General features: G+C 36.6%; 1 protein-coding gene across 2 annotated transcripts in view; it reads right to left on the bottom strand.

The window, feature by feature from the left end:
• CACNA2D3 (calcium voltage-gated channel auxiliary subunit alpha2delta 3) overlaps positions 1–18,778 on the bottom strand; it is a 1,005,807-nt gene that overhangs the window by 692,766 nt on the left and 294,263 nt on the right. For both annotated transcript variants that reach the window (XM_051978988.1, XM_051978997.1), the window contains exon 4: positions 12,889–12,948. In XM_051978988.1, the coding sequence (XP_051834948.1) occupies positions 12,889–12,948 (60 nt within the window). The remainder of the gene's footprint in view (positions 1–12,888; positions 12,949–18,778) is intronic.

Below are 18,778 nucleotides of genomic sequence, written 5' to 3'. Positions count from 1 at the left end.
TTAAGTGTCTGAGGCCAGATTTGAATTCAGATTCTCCTGATTTCAGGTCCGGTGCTCTATAAGATAGAGTATTTAGTCTTTTCTATGCTGTGGGAGCTTTTGAAGCCTTTGGGCCCTTTTTCAGTACAATGCCTTAACATTCATCTTAAAAGCGACTACAAAAATAAATTTTTATAAAATCTAGTTATCTGAATTTTTATTAAGTTCATGGATCCAATATTAAGAATACATGATCTAAAATAAAATATAATCTCCTCTAATAGGCACTTGAAGATTTTCTTAACTGAGCTTCAGTATAACTTTCTAGAATGATGCATATCATTCTCCTTCATGCAGTCAATATTCCAATTTTCTGATCAATGTGCTGTTTCCCATACACAATATTCCATCTCCCAATCCCGTATATTTGCAGAGGCAATCTCCCAAAGATGCTTCTAATTGTACTTCCTGGAATCCTTACTTCCCAGAGAGCCTTGTCCCTAAGTGGTACTTCCTACTTTTACCTCAGCATCATTTCTTATTCCTCCACACACTTCAGTGTTAGTGAGCAATAAAATCATTAAAGCTTCTTTTTAAATTCTTGCTTATAGTATGTTATTTTTATTATTTCTCTTTTCTGTAATTTTCTAAAATCCATAGATTTATAGAAATTATTTTTTAATTTTGTTTTTGTTTCCATGTTTTGTCATTTTTTATCTTTTTTATGAAGTTGTTTTCCTAAAGATTTATAGTTGTTATTGTTTATTCTAAAATTTTCTTGTGGCCCTTCTCTCTGACATATTGCTGGAACTCTACTATACTGTATTTTAGCTCAGTGATTACTATTTATAGAAAATAAACCTGCAAATGATCATTTCACAGGTTTGAGTATCACATTATTATAGGTTAGGACTTAATAAATAATCAGTTTTCTTGATTTAAATGAAAACTTGTTAAAATTTTTCAAACACAGAATTATCACTTAAAAGATAAACAATAATAAGAATAATAACTAGTAGTATACAAATTTAAATATCACTGTCCTTATTTGATTGAGAAAACAGAAACTTAGACAGCTTCATTGATTTGCCCAGGGTCACAAAATTGGTAGGTTGCACTGGGCTCTTGCCTGTGTTTGGCTCATAGCAATCATGTCAAAAGTGCTTATTCATTAATTAATTTCCAGATTGCTAGCCTTTATGTTACCATTCTTTAAGGATTTTACTATCTCTGATATCATATGGCTATTTTTGCATAGCATGTATAAAATTAACATTGCTGGTATCATCATCCTCATTATTATTATTATTATTTTATGATGATTATTATTAATTATTGGATTCATTTTAATATTTTAAGAATATTTATTTCAAATTATCTCAGGAAGAAAAATGCTTCCAATTATTTCCAAGTCATTTCCCACTAATTAAAAATCATACAATAAAAGTTACTATAATAAATTATCAAAATATTTATTAAATTACATCCCATTAAAAATGTGATTAAAAATTACATCAAAAACAAATTAGAAGAATGCTAAAATAAATAATGTATATGTTTTAAAAGATCAAGCTAGGTTAATAAGAGGAAGAAGAATGGTAGAATCTTAGGGAAACAATAAGCAAAATAACTTTAATAAAATTATAAAAATCATACTATCATGTTCACTGATGAACAGAGTTATAAATTTCAACATTGATTTATCATTTTAAAAATAATACAAAGCATAGTATGAAATGATCTTTCTTTAATATGAAATTCAAAAATCTAATTTAAAATCATATTAAATCACATTAGTATGAAATGATCTTTCTTTAATATGAAATTTAAAAATCTAATTTAAAAAAGCAAAAGCCAAGATGACTTGCAATAGGAAACACAAGATTTCCTTTTATGATCAGGTGTTGGTTGATTTTTGGAGTGTTTTATAGAATAATAAGTCAAGGAAAAGAAATCAAATGCACACAAAATGGTAAAGAGGAGGAATTATGTCAATGAATGGACAATATAATAGTCTACCAGATAAGAAGAAAAAGAGATGACACATAGAGATGCCTACCAAATTAGCTGAATGCAAATTAAATCCATAATTCATCAGATTTTCAATAGAAATAGAAAAAAGTCTATCCAAATATAACTTAAAATTACAACAAAATGCATTTGCTATCAGTGGTGTAGTAAAATAGATGGTCTCATAAATATAATTATAAGGCATTATTTAAGTAAATAAATCAATAGTTAAATAATTGAATAGGTATTTCTATTTTAATGAGCGATATATTGATGATGTATATGTGATATATATTAAAAATGAAAATATTATGTAAATTAATTTGCAGTTTTAACTTTATACCTATAAAAATGCCAATGGAATAATTTATAGAAAAAATAAAAATAAAATCAGCATAGTACATGTTCTTTCTCATAAATGAGAGATTGCTGTCTGGGTCTTCTACAACAATGAGCATTAATTTTATTGTATTAGTTGAGTCTGGATGTTCTAAATATGCTCTATTGCTTCTGTGCATAGTTGAATATGATAAACAATACATGGAGTATGTGAATTACTTGACACAAAATAGATTGTGGTGTGATTTTATTTTTTGACAATGAGGACAATAAACTTGTGCTTCTATGAACACAAGAATGAGCCAGAACATCTGAACTTGACATATAAAACCAGAACCTCACCTCTGGCTAATTCTCAGTCAGATCAGTACTAGATTTTGTGATATATATCCAAATCATATTGCTTTTGATTTTTGCTTTTAATTCTATGGCTTCTAAGAAAAGCTATTATTCCAAGGAAATATAAAAACAGTTGTAACCTTTAATGAATACACTTTAATGGATATTAGAAATATTATAGCAAGAAGTCAAGCATATCAAAGATCAAGTCCATAATGGAAAAAAATATATATCCACACTTAAGTACAATCATAGTCAAAAAAAAGTAAAACAATACCAAGAACTAACAAGTATTTTCACAGAAATAGCCTAGCTAATTTTCAAAAAGCAAATAAAATCTTTCAGAAGAGTCTGTAAACCCAATTTGCTGGTTCGACATAATTTCTGGCAAAACATAAACTTCTTGAAGTGGGAATAATATTGAGATGATTTGCGATAGGGGGAAAGCTAACTATTTCCATGAAGAGAAAAAAAAGAAGCCTTTCAGGAGAAAAACAATAAAAAAAATTGGGAGAGTAACATTTGGGAAAGGATCATTTTTGACTAATATTTTTTTTCCATTAAAGGCTTTACCAAAACCATTGTCAAAAATAGTCTAGATGAGAAATGAACATCTTCATTGGAATGTAAAATATTAACCCAAATATGTTTGAGTACTTTTCTATTTTGAACAACCCCAGAAAGAACATTATTGACTCTGAAATATTTTGCTAGGTTAAGAAACAGAAATGTTGCAGAATTTAATAAGTTTTTCAATGGAAAAGGAATTCTGCAACATAACCTTGCACTGTGCCACATGTCATAAAAAGGTAAATTACCCAAGAGATTTAGACAAACATATACTGATGGCTTGAATACTCACCTGATTTAAATATCATTGGAAACTTATGGACTATGATCAAAGCGAGGCTGGGGAAATGGACTTCTCATCCATGGTATGTTCAATACTCCAACATGATAAAATCGTGCTTTTATCATGAAAAATTAATGTATGTATCCAAATGTGGAAAGACCAGTTCTAAAGCAGATAAAATAAGTGATTGCAGCAAAAGAGGACATAATCAAGGGTTTCTGTAGCTAACATATTATAATTCATAAGAGCCAAATTTTAAATTTTCTGCATGAGCATTTAAATCTCAGAATTCTATCAGCAAATACTACAAAACAGATAAATTTATTGTTTTGTTAATTTCTAGACATAAGATGAAATAATGCAGATTAAACTGAAAAGTGTCTCATGCATTTCTTTGAAGAGAAACAGAAAAGGAGGAGGAAGAGAAGGAGAAGCAGAAGCAGGAGGAGAAAGAACGAGAAGGAGGAGAAAAAAGAACAAGAAGACAAAAAACAAGAACAAGAAGATCAAGAAGAACGAAAGAGGGAGAGAGGGTGAGAAGGAGGAAAAGAAAGAGAAAGAGATGTTGACATCCTTACTGATAAATGTCCCTGAATATAATGAATATCTCTACATATATTGAATATTAAAAGTTTTTTTTAATGTGAAGATATAGCTCTAAACTTTATTGTCCATAATTACAATTAATTGGTTTTACTTTGTTCTGAATGAGTTTCACCCAGAATTATTTGTGTTTATCTGTGCATATGCAAGTTTGTTCAGAGATGTCAGTGAAGATGAGGTCGTAATAGTGAGCACTCTCAAGATAAGATTACGTGAAGATTATATGGAAGAATTGGAGATATTTACAATAAATAGAACCTAAAGAAAAACTAAAACTATCTTTTAATACTTCTTGGTTGTTTCAAGGAAGAATTTCATTTCTCCTATGCATATAAGATAAAATATTATAAGAGTAATGTTGGAACATTTTAGACTATGAGTGCTCCCAAATAACAAAGGGCTGTATTAGAGGTAGAAGTAATCTCACTGAAAATAACAGATGAAGGGAGGTAGGGAAAGGATAAGCACTTATGTATTGGCACTATGCCAAACATTTTCCAAATATTATTTCATTTGATCCTCCCAACAACCTTGTAAAGAAGGCATATTTTACAATTGAGAAAACTGAGGCAGACTTTAAGTGACTTGCCCATGGTCACAAGGCTAGTATATGCCTAGGGTTAGATTTGAACTCATTTTCCTGATTGTAAGCTCAGCATTATATGCACTGTGGCACCGGCAAGGGCTTCGGAAGACTGAACGGCCTCCTGTTAGGGATGTAGGAGAAGATATTCTGTTTTGGAATGGGTATGGCTCAGAGTAGATGGCTACTCAGGACAGAGACAGAGATTTGGATCTGTAAACTCTGCAATGCAGGAAGCACTTCATTTAGTAGAGATCACAGTCCCTACCTGCCGCCACCACACAGACCTATAGGAACTACGTCTGCATTCTCCCATAAACTCCCCCCAGAGGGTCCACTCACAATGCTGAGGGCTACTGCTGGGATCTCCTCCGGTGTGCACCAGAGGATGACATGGGTTCTCCAGCATATCTTTCTCTTTCATTTAATGGCTCATCCACACCTTTTTCTGGACCATTCATATTTTCCATGTGCCATTCTTTGGTGGCAGTGATCATCTCCATATCCACAAACATGTGTGTGCAACTAGCTACAGTCACATATTCTATAAACGGCGGAGGCCATTTCTGTGTGCTGAAAGGTTGGAAAATTGCACCACTTGTATGTTGATTATTTCCCCAAAAAAACTTTCAGACTTAATATGTGCAACATGACACCACTCAACCCCATGAAAAACAGCATTTTCTGACATGTAAAAGATACCTGAATGGTGTTGATGATGATGATGATGATGATGATGATGGTAATGATGGTGATGATGATAATGATGGTGATGATGGTAGTGATGATGATGATAGTAATGACGGTGATGATGATGATGATGATGGATGGTAATGATGATGATGGTGATGATGATGATGGTGATGATTATGATAATGATGGTGATGATGATAATGTTGATAATGATAGGTACATGGCTTGGTGAATAGAAAACTGATCTAGATATTAGAAAGCCCTGAAGCCAAGTGCCAATGCTAATACAAAATTACTATGTGCCACTGAATATTTCATCTCTTTAGGACTATAAACTGAGTGGAGGGAGTTTACTCACCTTCAATTACAAATGAAATTACAAGTCAAGTCCATACCCTTATTTGTTTTATTTTTAAAAGCAATATTCAAAAGAATTATCCTGTGCCCATGCTACCTGCAGCACCCTAGGCCACTTGCCTACCCTTAGTTCTGGGTGTTTTGCAGCTCTTAGAGTGAATCCAAGCTGTTGACTAAATGATCTTTTTTTTATTTTCCAAACATATGCATAGATAATTTTTAACATTCACTCTTGCAAAATCTCTTTTTTCCCTTCTTTACCCTCCATACCCTCCCCTAGACAGCAAATAAGCCAATATGTTAAACATGTGCAATTCCTCTATACATATTTCCACAATTACCATGCTGTGCAAGAAAAATCAGATCAAAAAGGAAAAAAAGGGAAAAATAAAACAAAATTCAAGCAAATCACAACAAAAGAGTAAAAATACTATGCTGTGAACTACACTCACTTCCCACTCTGGGTGAGGCTGTTTCTCTCCATCACAAGAGTACCAGAACTGGCCTGAATCACCTCGCTGTTGAAAAGAGCTACATCCATCAGAATTGATCACCATCTAATCTTGCTTTTGCTGTGTACAATGTTATCCTGGTTCTACTCACTTCTAAGAGATCATTTTTTAACCAAGATTCTGGAGAGATTGTTTACCTTAAACCTTTTTCAAATAAATAATTTCAATGTGTGGAAAGTTATTACTCAACATTTGTAAAGAAGGGGGAAGAGATAATCCTATAAACTAGAAATCATTTTGAGCAAGAAACTTGGACCCCTTTCTGAGGCATGGGCTTAGGGGATATTGCAGGGAGGACTCTCTGAGATAAGGTGATTATACATGTGTGTTTCTCTTTGGACTTCCTTCTGTTATAGATCACCTCCATCACTAACCCAAGTTTTCCAGACATTATCTCACTTAAGTCTCATGTTGGCCCCACGAGGCAGGGAGCTAAGGCAGAGAGAGGTTAAAGGACTTTCTTATCCCAGAGGTGATATTTGAACCCAGATCTCACTGGATTCAAATCTAGTGTTCTACCCACTAGGTCACCTTGCTTTTTCAATGGGCTCAGGGTCACACAGCTTGTAGGTAGTAAAGGCAAGCTTACTGACTGTGTCTGGAGCAGCAGAAAATATATCCTACCATCCTCTGAAACCTACACTTTAAAAACTGCACAGGAACACCCAGCTAGTAAGTGTTCAAAGCAGAGTTTGAACCAGCTCTTCTAGACTCTTGAGTATTATTTGCACCTTCCTTCTAAAGCACTCCACTAAAGCAGGACACAATGAAACCGCAGACAAATATCATCTAGCTTTACACAGAAATGGAAAAATGTTTTCTCTCTTCATTTCCCAGGAACTTCTTCAGGAAGCACCCTATTTGGGAAAACACTATTCAGCATGGAACAAAGGCAGGAATAACTTCTCAGGGCCCTGATTCATATATCAGCACTAACCTGACTTTATTTTGCTTCATTTTTTCATCCAATACATGTTCTCTTTTAACAGATGGCTTTTGAATCAGAAAGCAAGAGCCTCCCTTGATTTGCTTGGCATTGGTCCCCAAGGCCTAATTCTCACCCCCTCAGTCTCCCCGGAACATCTCATGTCACAAAGACTGCAGCAAATGGGAACTTTGCGATACTAGAGTGATATCAATGAGCAGAACAGAGTTCTTGGCCAGCAGGGCTAGGGACTAATCAGAAACTACTCATCTCAGACCACTGGATTCCCCCTCCAGCCTTCTCACTAGCGCTCCCACCCTTGAAGTTCTCAGGGGGATGGCAAAGCTCTGATGATTGTTTTTCTAAGAAAGGCGGGCATTTGCAGTTTGGTGATAACAAGGGCAGTGACTTCTGGGTAAAAACACTTGTCTTCTCTGTCCTTCACAAATTATGAGATCTGTCAGTATAGAAGAGAATCCTCCAACATTGGAATTGCTATTCTCTCTCTCTCTCTCTCTCTCTCTCTCTCTCTCTCTCTCTCTCTCTCTTTCTTTGTGTGTAAGTGTATAAGGGTACATGCAAGTGTACAGCTATAGAAAGCATATCGGACATGGAGTCAGCAGGCCCTGACTGAATTGAAGTTCCACTTTTGCTATTTTCACTGCCTCAGTGAGCGCATCTGCAAATGAGGAAAGCAGACTAGAAGGCTTCTAGGATGAACCTTTCAACCATAAATTGATGCTCCAAATTCTACACCATTTACAAGTGTTTTGATGCTTCAAATTCTACAGCATAGACAAGTGTTAGCTTGAAGTGAGGGGAAAAGAAATTTAACAAATGTTACCTACAATTTTGAAAGAAAAACAGAGATTTCAGGTTCCAAAATTTCCAGTTCCTTTTAGAATCTGGGAACACTCCAAGCTAGTTCATGTCAGCTGGGATGTGGTTTCCATGTCAGAATAAGGAGGGTGATGATGAGCAGAATGGGGGCAGGGTAAGCAGCTTGCCAGCCTCCCAGAGCCGGATTTATGTCCAGGCCAGTTGTCTCAGCTCCCATCCACAGCTGCCTTTCAATACAAAGTATACTAAATGCAAAATAATTTGATTATAAAACCTTCTCTAAGTTGCAGAGAGGACTCCAACGTGTATCAGTAGATAGAATTCCCTGAGTTAAGAATTCTCTGTAGCAATGAAATCCCAGATCCAGTCCCTACTTTATAGAAAACACACTGGAGCCAGGGAAAGACAACTAGGACTTTTAACAAAACCACCAATTTTAGAAGGTGTTAAAAGCACTAGTACTTCAACGGCTAGAGGGGGAAATGGAATCTATCATCTTCTTAGAAACTGATTAAAAAGAAATCTATGGGATGTCCTCCCAGCCCTACTAATGGTAGCATCCCTAGCAAACATTTCTAGAATCCACAACTTCCTGATAATGTCTCCTCCTTCCCCAGAAGCCTTTCTAATGGCAACATTGTGAGGGTTCCCTAGGCCCCCTAAGGTCCACTCGGGTCATATTCTCCCAGCTTTAAAAGCTGATTTAAAGATGCATTAGCAAACTGCCCCAACTGCAGTGTGCACTGCCTCAGGAACAATAATCACTCATTGTTAGCCATGTCTCTGATGTTTCGGCTTTTTTTTTTTTGTAGAAGAGGTTGTCCAGTGAGTACTCAAAAGGCATTTATAACTTTAAAGAAACCAAGAAGACCTCAATAACTTGAGTGTTTTGGTTGTTTGTATCTTAAGCAAACCTATTCTCAGCTCCATTCCTCCCCAACTCAGCCCACCCACTCCCATCTTGCATTGAACGTCGCCACCAAATCATCCTGCTCGTTACTTCATATTGAGCTGATGAGGTGATGAGATTTTTGATAGAAAACAATGATCAGCCAGCAAGGGCTGCCAAGGGGTCACTGCAACCAAGATGAACAATTGATTAGCTTTAATGGACCGTGTCAGTAACAAACAACCAAGCCAGGCTGAGCCCAAGATCTCACTGTCCCGACAAAGCTGCCGACATCCTCTGGCTTTGACCTGCCTATTGGAAGCATCCATCCATTGCGTCTAAGCTCCGGCGTCTCAGACTTTCCTTCCAAAACAGCAGAGCTGCCACCCACGGTGACTCCAGCATTTCACTGGATCTGGCTAAAAACCACTCTTCACCAAAACAGTCTTTGCTCTTCTCTGAGGTCTAGAAAATGAAAATGAACTATGCGTAGTCTTTCCTTTTTTTTTAAACCACATCTGTACTCAAAGGTCCCCATTTCCTCTTCTTTTTCTCTATATATGTTTTGACTGAACACAGCTAGGGACAGAAGATGAGACTTCAAAGAGCTCAGAAACAGAAAGTGCCCCTAAATGCAAAGATCCACTTTTTAAAGAATATTTTAAGGTAAAAGATTCACTGGGGGATATGGAATTAAAGTTTCTATGGCAAATCCAGTGGCTAATGCCTCCCCCCCAAATGGTACCTTGTCATTATTTCATATACTGATATTTGTCATCTGTATTGTCTTCTCCAATAGAAGGCAAGCCCTTTGAGGGCTGGGGCTGCATCCTTTTGTTCTAATAGCTAGGGCTTATCCTCCTTTAGTCCCTTAATGAATGCTTGTTGATTTGTGTTATTATATTTTGTGGTATTTTTATTTGCACCTATTTGCATTATGGTGAAAAAGTTGCAATAATACCAGCTGAATATAAGTAATATAATAGAGAAAATGTGATTAGAACAATCTGAGTTCTAATTCTGCTTCTGACACTTATGAGTTATGCGACCTTGAACAAATAATCATCCATGTTAGTTTCAAACTTGCCGGGGTGTCCGGGATAAGCCATTGCTGGAGTTCTGGTTGGTATTTTGGGCCAAGGACTCATTAGTGGAATGGTTCTACTGCATCTTAGCCTTCCCAGGAGCCCTCCCAGGGTCAGTACTGTCTAGGCACACAGGAGTGATCTCTCAGCCCCGAACCCAATGGCAACAAAGACCTCCATATTGGATGGGAAGTTTGAAGAGGGTGCAGTTATTGCAGTAGATATGCTGGCTTCCTCCACCTTCCTGGGACTATTCCAATGTCTTTATTCAAATCATTTGTATCAACAGCAATAACCCATGTTCAGTGTCTCTAGGGACTATACTGCTGTTCTGTATGTCAAGTAAGTCATTATCCAGGGGTGATTGATGAAGAGCCACTAGAGTTGGTTCCAACGAAGGGTCCACTCATTATGTGTTGATCCAATCCTGTAGGTCTGACCACTGCAAGATAACATCTCTCTAGAACCCCATGGTTATTGAGATTATACTGAAGGAGCAGCCTCCCTTGGCTCTATGGATAGGTTTGTATAACCTATGACCTTCATTCTGGCCATTAGGAGGTCTCAGCCCAGCCTGTGATATGATACACTATAGAGAAGAAACCTACTCTATAAGCATTTGACTTATTGCAATATGAGTGGGAATAGGATGGGTACAAATTACTATGAAGCCATAATTCTAACCCCAGAATACAGCAGGATGCTTCAGAAGACCAGGGACTCAAGGAAGTCGGTGCAATACACTGGAAAGAACACTAGCTCTAAATTCAATGTCTGTAGGTTCAAATCTCAGCTCTGACAGTACCTGCATGACCTTAAAAAATCTCTTCAACACCTTGACTTTAGTTTCATCAACTTAAAAATGAAGGCATTTGACTTAATGTCCTTCACAGCAGTAGACTTATGACCCCAAGATTGTAACTGAGTCATATTAGGGCTAAGGGATGTCAAGGTTCACTTTAAGGGAAAAATAAGTTTGTGTCTTCACTTAACTCAAGAGACTAGAGATTTGGGGGGAGAGAGAGAGGACAGAAGAGTGACTTCTTGTAACCTTTCATGGAATGACCATCAGTCCTAGAATCCAGGGTAAGTCTCCAAGGGCTAACCTGTCAGTGGCAGTGTGCTCTAGACTTGTTGGAGAACAGGGGGGTAGCCTAGGATTTAAATGGGTGTGTGTTGTCCCTTTCCCACCATCGAGTTTTCTTTATAGTCACATCCAAGTTTTATTTTAAAGCTTCAATAATGAAAGGCAGGAACAAAGCAAATTCTCAAAGAAGCTAAAATAGCTTGCCAAGAAACAATGGTCGCATCATCTCATATTTTTTTGCACTTTTCAGAGCACATTTTTCTTCTCTTATAGAAAAGAATGACTGCAGGAGCAGATTCCTTTTATCTTCTGATCTCTAGCCAGGACTGGAGCAGCTGATCCCAGATGAACAGTCATTTTCATATTTTTCAATCTTCCCTGGGACATGAAACCAGAGCTTCCAAGAGTGGCTCATTCTACAATCTCACAACATGCACAGACGGAATGTCAGGCAGTGCTTTCTAAAGTTAAACTAGGTCAAATGCAAATGCTGCTGTGATTGTGGCCACTGCAATCAGTGGTCCAACAGATAGCAGGTCTCTAACCAGTACCTATTAATTGTCTACTTGATGAATAAAGGCCCTCTGGCTTTCATTGGCTCATTCTAACTTACTCTGCCTGTCCTGAGAAGTTTGCCCTGTGTCCTGTTATAATCCCCGGAGCTCTGATTGTGCTTCACACTCCACCATAGTCATTCTCTATCTTCCCTGACTGGAACCTTCCATCCAATCCTGCTCTAGAGCTATAATCAGATGAATCAAGTGATCGATCAACTGATTGATTGAATCCTATGATTGTTGCTGGAAATATATACTACTCAACTCTTCTATAGCTCCACTTATCCACCTGTGAGTTCCCAAACCAAAATACCGTTCCCTGGCCACCACTCTCCTAACTGTGTTAAATTTCATAATTCAGACAGTCATCAAACCATGTCACCATCTGCCCAATGCTGATACAAGACTTCTCATACTTGAACCAGGCCCAAGCCCATTCACATGAGATCTAGATCTATGTGTTCTTAAACTCTTGCCAGTTCCTACCAGTTTCTTGCCAGTTCTTGCCAGTCTTGATGAGTGAATCCAGGAGTACAATTGATTGTGCTTCATTCACCACATCTAAATTATCCTAGATTTATCCAGGAGACCTCCAAATGCCCAGAAATGAGGCTGATCTTGTGAGAATCCAAAGCCTCTGTGTTTTTATGAATTAAGAAATTCAGGTTTATTAATTCTTCCACTCTGCTAAGAACATAGTCAGCATATCACAGCAGCAAAGTCCTGAATGGTAAAGCTAAAACTTCCATTGAAGTAGGGAACTTAGTTCAGAACAACTTGTATCTCATCCAGAAGCACTAAAGGGGCATATCTCTGAGTTTTGTTTCATGCCTCTTTCTACATACATACATACTTCATACATATACATACATATAATTCAGCTTCCTTTTAGGTTGTCTTCCCCATTAGATTGTAAACTCCTTGAGGGAAGGGATTGTCTTTTTTTCATATTTGTTTCCCCCCACACCACAGGGGCTGGCACATAGTAGGTGCTTAATAAATGTTTGCTGAGTATTGACAATTGAAAGAATTATTATGCTATTCAAGAGCTTAATTTACTGCCATAGAATACCATGGGAACTGGTATTCTATCACATGTCAAGGACAGAGATAATCATTCACTCCATTTATGGCAGCATTCATTATAACCTTTCATGTCCATCACCTGCTGCATGGAATTCCACTTATGATAATAGAGAGCCAGTAAAAAACATTAAGTCCAAATGTTGGCAATTACCTGTAAATCAGCATCAAATTCATGTTTCAGGTGAGCCTCTTCTGCAGCTTCCACAAGACGCTGGAATAAGAAAAATAACAACGGTCAGAAACTGTGGCGTGGCAAATATTTTGTTTGTCTGGAAATCTGGGCAACAAGGTGTGTCTCTGAAAAGGAAGATAATGGAGTTCTCATTCCACGTGACAAACATGAACATGTAGGTTTCATTTATTTTACCAAAAAATTACTTTATTATTGGTTTGCCCTAAAAATTACATGTTGCAGAGTGAAAATGTAGAGCCAGGAGAGCTGGGCTTGAATTCTATCACTCCCGAGCTTTACTGGTTACCTTGAATGATCCAACAATCTTTCTGTACATTTGTTTCAGGCTTAGATAAAATTACCTTTAAAGCCCCTTCCCAGGCTAAAACTAACTCTGAAAGGGATGGATACAAGATTTTTTGATGGAATTTTATGAAGCCTTTTATAAGCAGGGATGCTGCTGGTTGTGGGCACTTGCAAAAAGGGAGAGCTTCTGTTTTGGGGTTCCCAGTCAGAGTGGAAAGCTGAAGGGAAGCTAGAGGCACTATGATTAGAGGTGCTTACACTAAAAATGAATTGAAAAACATGAAGGAATCCCACTATTTAAACATACTATGGGAACAGGGGAGACCAGGGTTCATCTTCTTCATCTTCAGAGGAGGACATTTTAGTTTAAAAAAAAAAAAGCTTCTGGCCCAAAGGATAATGTGAATGGCTTTCTGTCCAAAGGGAATTTATAGAAAAGGTCAAAAAAGAATTTAAAAATCAAATGAGAGAAAAAACTAAAAAGAAAAAGAAAAAACATCCAAGAAAAATAAAAAGATTATAGGGGAAAAAGTTGACCAACTAGAAAGAAGATACAGAATTTCAAAGATGAAAATATTTTTTTGAAAATTAGAATCAGGCAGGAGGAAGCCAGTAAAGTTATGAGAGGCCAAAAATACCAAAACAGATTATAAAAAGTGAGAAAAAAGAAAAGAATGTGAAACATAAGAAAAATGACAGATCTGGAGAACAGATCAAGAAGAGAAAACATAAGAATAACTGGACTGCCGGAAAGTTCTGACCAAAAAGAGAATCTTGACACAATAATGCAGGAAATAATCCAAGAAAATTGTCCTGGAGTGATAGAACATGAGGGGAAAAAAATCCACCAATCACTAACTCAAAGAGACCTTTTTGTGGAAACACATATTATTGTGAAATTTCAAAAAACCCAGATCAAAGAGAAAATTTTACAAGAAACAAGGGGAAAAAAACCTATTCAAATATGCTAGAGCCAGAATTAGAATTGTATAAGACTTACCAGTAACTACAATAAAAGACCACAGGTCTTGGAATCATATCTCCTGAAAATCAAAAGAGCTAGGCCTGTGGCCAAAAATATCATTCAGAAAAATTATCTATAATTTTGAATGAGAAAAATGGACATTCAACAAACTTGCAGATTTTCCAGACTTTCTATCAACCAAAGCCAAACTTAACAGAAAATTTAACATATAAAAGCCAATACGAAAGATCATTTTTAAAGAACTTAACATGGACAAACTGTCTGAACATTGGCAAATTATTTATTTTTTATATAGGTACACTATGATGTTTGAGAGTCACATCGACAATAAGATACCTCAGAGGAAGGATTAGCAGATCATTTTATATAAATGAGGTGCAGAGGAAGAATAAACACAGAGGCATTGGGGGTAGGGGTTGTAGTTCTAAAAACCTACTCACATCAGGAATGGGTTCAATAAGCAACACTACATATACACCATGAAGGGTAGAGCACCCTTCAAATTTATAAAGAAATAAGCCAGGAAGGGATAGGCAGAAGGAGAAGCAAAGGATGAGAGAAGACAAGGGAAAGACCATGGGTGGGGAGAGGTTTAGTAATAGCAAAGTTATGGAGCAGAATTCAATTAAAGAGGCAGTAGGGATGGGAAAGATGTGTGTGTATGTGGGGTGTGTATATGTGAGAATGTGTATGCATGTTTATATTTACATATGTACACATAAATATATCTTTTCCTAACTGTAGCTTTCTTGGGGATAGGGGAGATGAAAGAGGGGGGGTAAGAACAAAGTAAATAAGGTGTGCAGCAGAGAACAAAACAATTATAAGGAAGTAAACAAAAACTGGACATTCATGAAGATAGTTGTTTCTACTAATATATATGCTTTCTTGATCTGGTTTCTTGATCTGTTGTTTTATATTTTAAATCCTCCCTGATATTCTGCTGAGTACCTGACAATGTTCTCTTTTGTTTTGCTTTAATTTGTTTATTTTATTTTTTTTCCTTCTTTGCTATTTTTCTTTTTTTTCTTAGTTTTTTCAAATAAAATAAAATCTAAAAAAAAATTTAAAATATATGTAAATGTAAAAAATAATCCATTTTGTCCACATGCTATATATTACTGGCCTTTAGGGTCCACTGGAGAATCCATTCAGTTTTAGTTTGAAACAGGTTCTAAGACAAGTCAGAACAACTTCTTGCTGACCCAGAGAGAAGACATCATGTAGTTTGTTTAATTTTGTTTTAATTTCATTCCTTGCAATTGCAAGTTGCTAAAAGTAGGAGAGGATGCCATCTTGCCCATGCCCTCAACTTACAAAAGAAAGAAATTCCATATAGATAAAATCTATATATAGGATCATTGATCAAGAGCTGAAAGGTGCCTCAGAGATCACTGGATTCAATACAAGATTTTATAGGAGAGTGACTAAGATCTGAACGCATATATTTCTTATTCTAGCTCCAGCATTCTATGTGCTACACCACACTGCCTTTCAAGGACTAACATAATCATTCAAGATCAGTCCTTTTTTTTTCTTTTTCCCTCTTTCTCTGTCTGACCCTGAGTATGTCACTTAACCCCACATGTTTCAGTTTCCTCATGTGTACATTAAGCTGAAGAAGGAAATAGCAAACCATTCCAGTATCTTTGCCAAGAAAACCCCAAATGGGATTATGAAGAGTGAGACACAATTGATTGTAAAACAAATAAAATGAAGATAAAAATAATCATAGGACTAACTTCACAGAGTGATTTCGAGACCTAAATGAGATACTTAAACTTCTTGCCAACTTCAAAGTACAATTTGAATTTAAGTTATTATTAACTTATTTTTTATAATTATTATTATTAGGATACTAAGGGCTTGGATTTAAAATCCCAACTCTTTTATTACTTACCTTGGAAAGGCCCTATGATCTCCCCAAACCTCAGTTTCCTTATCTGAATAATTAAACAATTTCAATTGTAGTAGATAATCCTTAAAGACCTTTTTTGTTTTAAATCCCATTATCCTTTGAGAATCCTCCTGAGTAAAGCATCCTCAGAGAACATGGCAAGGAACCAAAGGCAGCCACTTGAATGATTAATACATTCACGCTACTGCTTCAACACTCACCTTTATTAAAATAGCTCTTACCATGAAGAGATACACTCTGGAATTACTTAAGAAGCATCTTTTCTGGATCAATAAGATTTAATTGGAATTCCAATGACTCAGAGAAGGTCCCTTTTTGGGGATCGTAGGCCCTTGTGTAGTTCTCAGGCAAAAGGAAATCATTCTCTTTTTCACATATTTACTTTTGTAGCCTCGGCAATCTTTAACTTTACTTCTGTACCATAAAACAAAGCTGAATTTGACAGGCCAGTATTAAGAAAATTGCTGTGTAGGGGTTAAGAACTGTGAGACTACAAAGCTACAATATGCCTGGAGTAGACAAAATTTATCATTGGGGCTCATTAAAGAATGAGCCCTGAAGGAGGGGAAGCATTTTCCAGAGCTCACATTCATGCATTCACTCATTCACTCACTCACTCATACATTCATTCACTACATTCATTTATTCTAGTATGAGTACATACTTACTCATAACTTACTCATTCATTTACTCGTTCATTCATTTATTCAATCATATTCTCTCCAAGACAAAGCTTGCTGCCTTTCTCCTGTCAGAAGGGTGATAAATTCAACATGCAGAACAAGACACACATTTTTAGATATGGCTAATGTGAGGGTTCACTTTACTTGACAATGCCTATTTCTTATTAGGATATCTTTTTTTTAATTGTGGAGGCAGGTTGGTTGGTTGGTGCTCTTTGTACTTGAAGAGGACCAAAATGACATCACTTATATTAAGAGTCAAATTACAGTGTGTCCGACTGGTCAGAAGAGAGAAGATTGGAGAAAGAGAGAAAATAAATGTTTTTTGATTGAAAATTAAATTTTAAAAATCAGTTGTTGGGTTTTTTTTTTAATTATTCTAAGAAGTCAGTAGTAGTTGTTGTTATCTTAATTTTGTTGTTGTCATTGTTTAGGTCAATTAATGATGTCCTACTCTTTATGACCCCATTTGGAGTTTTCATGGAAGAGATACAAGAAAGGTTTGCCATTTCCTTTTCCAGCTCATTTTACAGATGAGTAACTGAGGCACACAGGGATAAGCAACTTGCCCGGAGTCACACAGCTAGGAAGTGTCTGTAGCCGGATTTGAACTCAAAAAGACGAATGTTCCTGATTCCCAGCCCAGTGCTCTATCTACTGGGCCATCTAGTTGCCCACAAATCATTTAGTCACACATTAATTTGCTCTAATCATTCATTCTTTCAACTAATAACTATTAAGCATTGAATAATTAAAATTAAGCATTAAATATGTGTTAGGAACAGTAAGAGATACAAAAATAGATGAGATGGTCATTACTTCTTAGAGCTTACATTAGAACAAACTAGAAAGGATTAGACTTGGAACTAAAAGCCCGGCCTTATGCCCCAGCTCTGTCACTTACCAATAGATTCTTCAGCCAGCCATCTAGCCTCTGCAGACCTGTTTCCTCATCTATACAATAAAAGATTTGGATTAAATCACAAACTCATGGATTATAAAGGGCATCCAGTTCAAGTCCTACTTTTATAGATGAGGAAACAGACCCATGGAGAGTGATTGTTTTAGTCACAAAGGTGAGCTCAAAGATCCCTTCTAGTTCTAAAGTCAATGATTCTCTGATATACCTGGGGAACCAATGAATAGACAAAGACAAAGCCACAGACACATTCATGGGGCCCTGAATGAGAAAGGTGCTTCTGCTTGGGGAAAAGGCTGGAAAAGAGCCAAAAATCTTGTTTTCCTATGCTTCATTCAAGAAAAGGGAAGAAAGGATTTTACACACACACACACACACACACACACACACGCACGCATGCGCGCGCGCACACACACACACACACACACACACACACACACACACACGTCTTTAGCCAGAGATTATACTTGGAAGGCTTTGATGGGAGGCACAATTCAGCCTAAACTCCCCCTTAGAAACTTGAGGTCCCAGATGTGTGGTTTCCTTGAAAGGAAAAGGAGGGCTCTGACCCTTAGGATTGTTCATTACGGAGAGATAAACTTCATTTTCTTTCAAACCAACCAATCTATTTCAGATCATTAAAGGGAGCAAAATAAACAACCTCTAGTCTTTTTCTATGACCATCCAATGAAAGGAGCTGTCAGAGACTTCTCTGAATCAAAGGAAGACAGAGGTTTTATTCTCCCATCAGGTAGCAATTATCCTTCCCCTGGCCACAATTGCTATTAGCAGAGATTCTGTGCTTCCACTGGACTGAGGAACAAAAGACCTGGATTTGAATCCTGGTTCTGCTACTTAGTAAAAAAAAAAAATCATTAAATCTAATGCTGGACCTGTTTGTAGTGGCTAGAAATTGGAAAATGAATAGATGCCCATCAATTGGAGAATGGCTGGGTAAATTGTGGTATATGAATGTTATGGAATATTATTGTTCTGTAAGGAATGACCAGCAGGATGAATACTAAGAGGACTGGCGAGACTTACATGAACTGATGCTG

This window comes from Antechinus flavipes, chromosome 1, assembly GCF_016432865.1.
Source record: "Antechinus flavipes isolate AdamAnt ecotype Samford, QLD, Australia chromosome 1, AdamAnt_v2, whole genome shotgun sequence".
Taxonomy (NCBI): Eukaryota; Metazoa; Chordata; class Mammalia; order Dasyuromorphia; family Dasyuridae; genus Antechinus; species Antechinus flavipes.
This window is presented reverse-complemented; position numbering and strand designations above follow the sequence as displayed.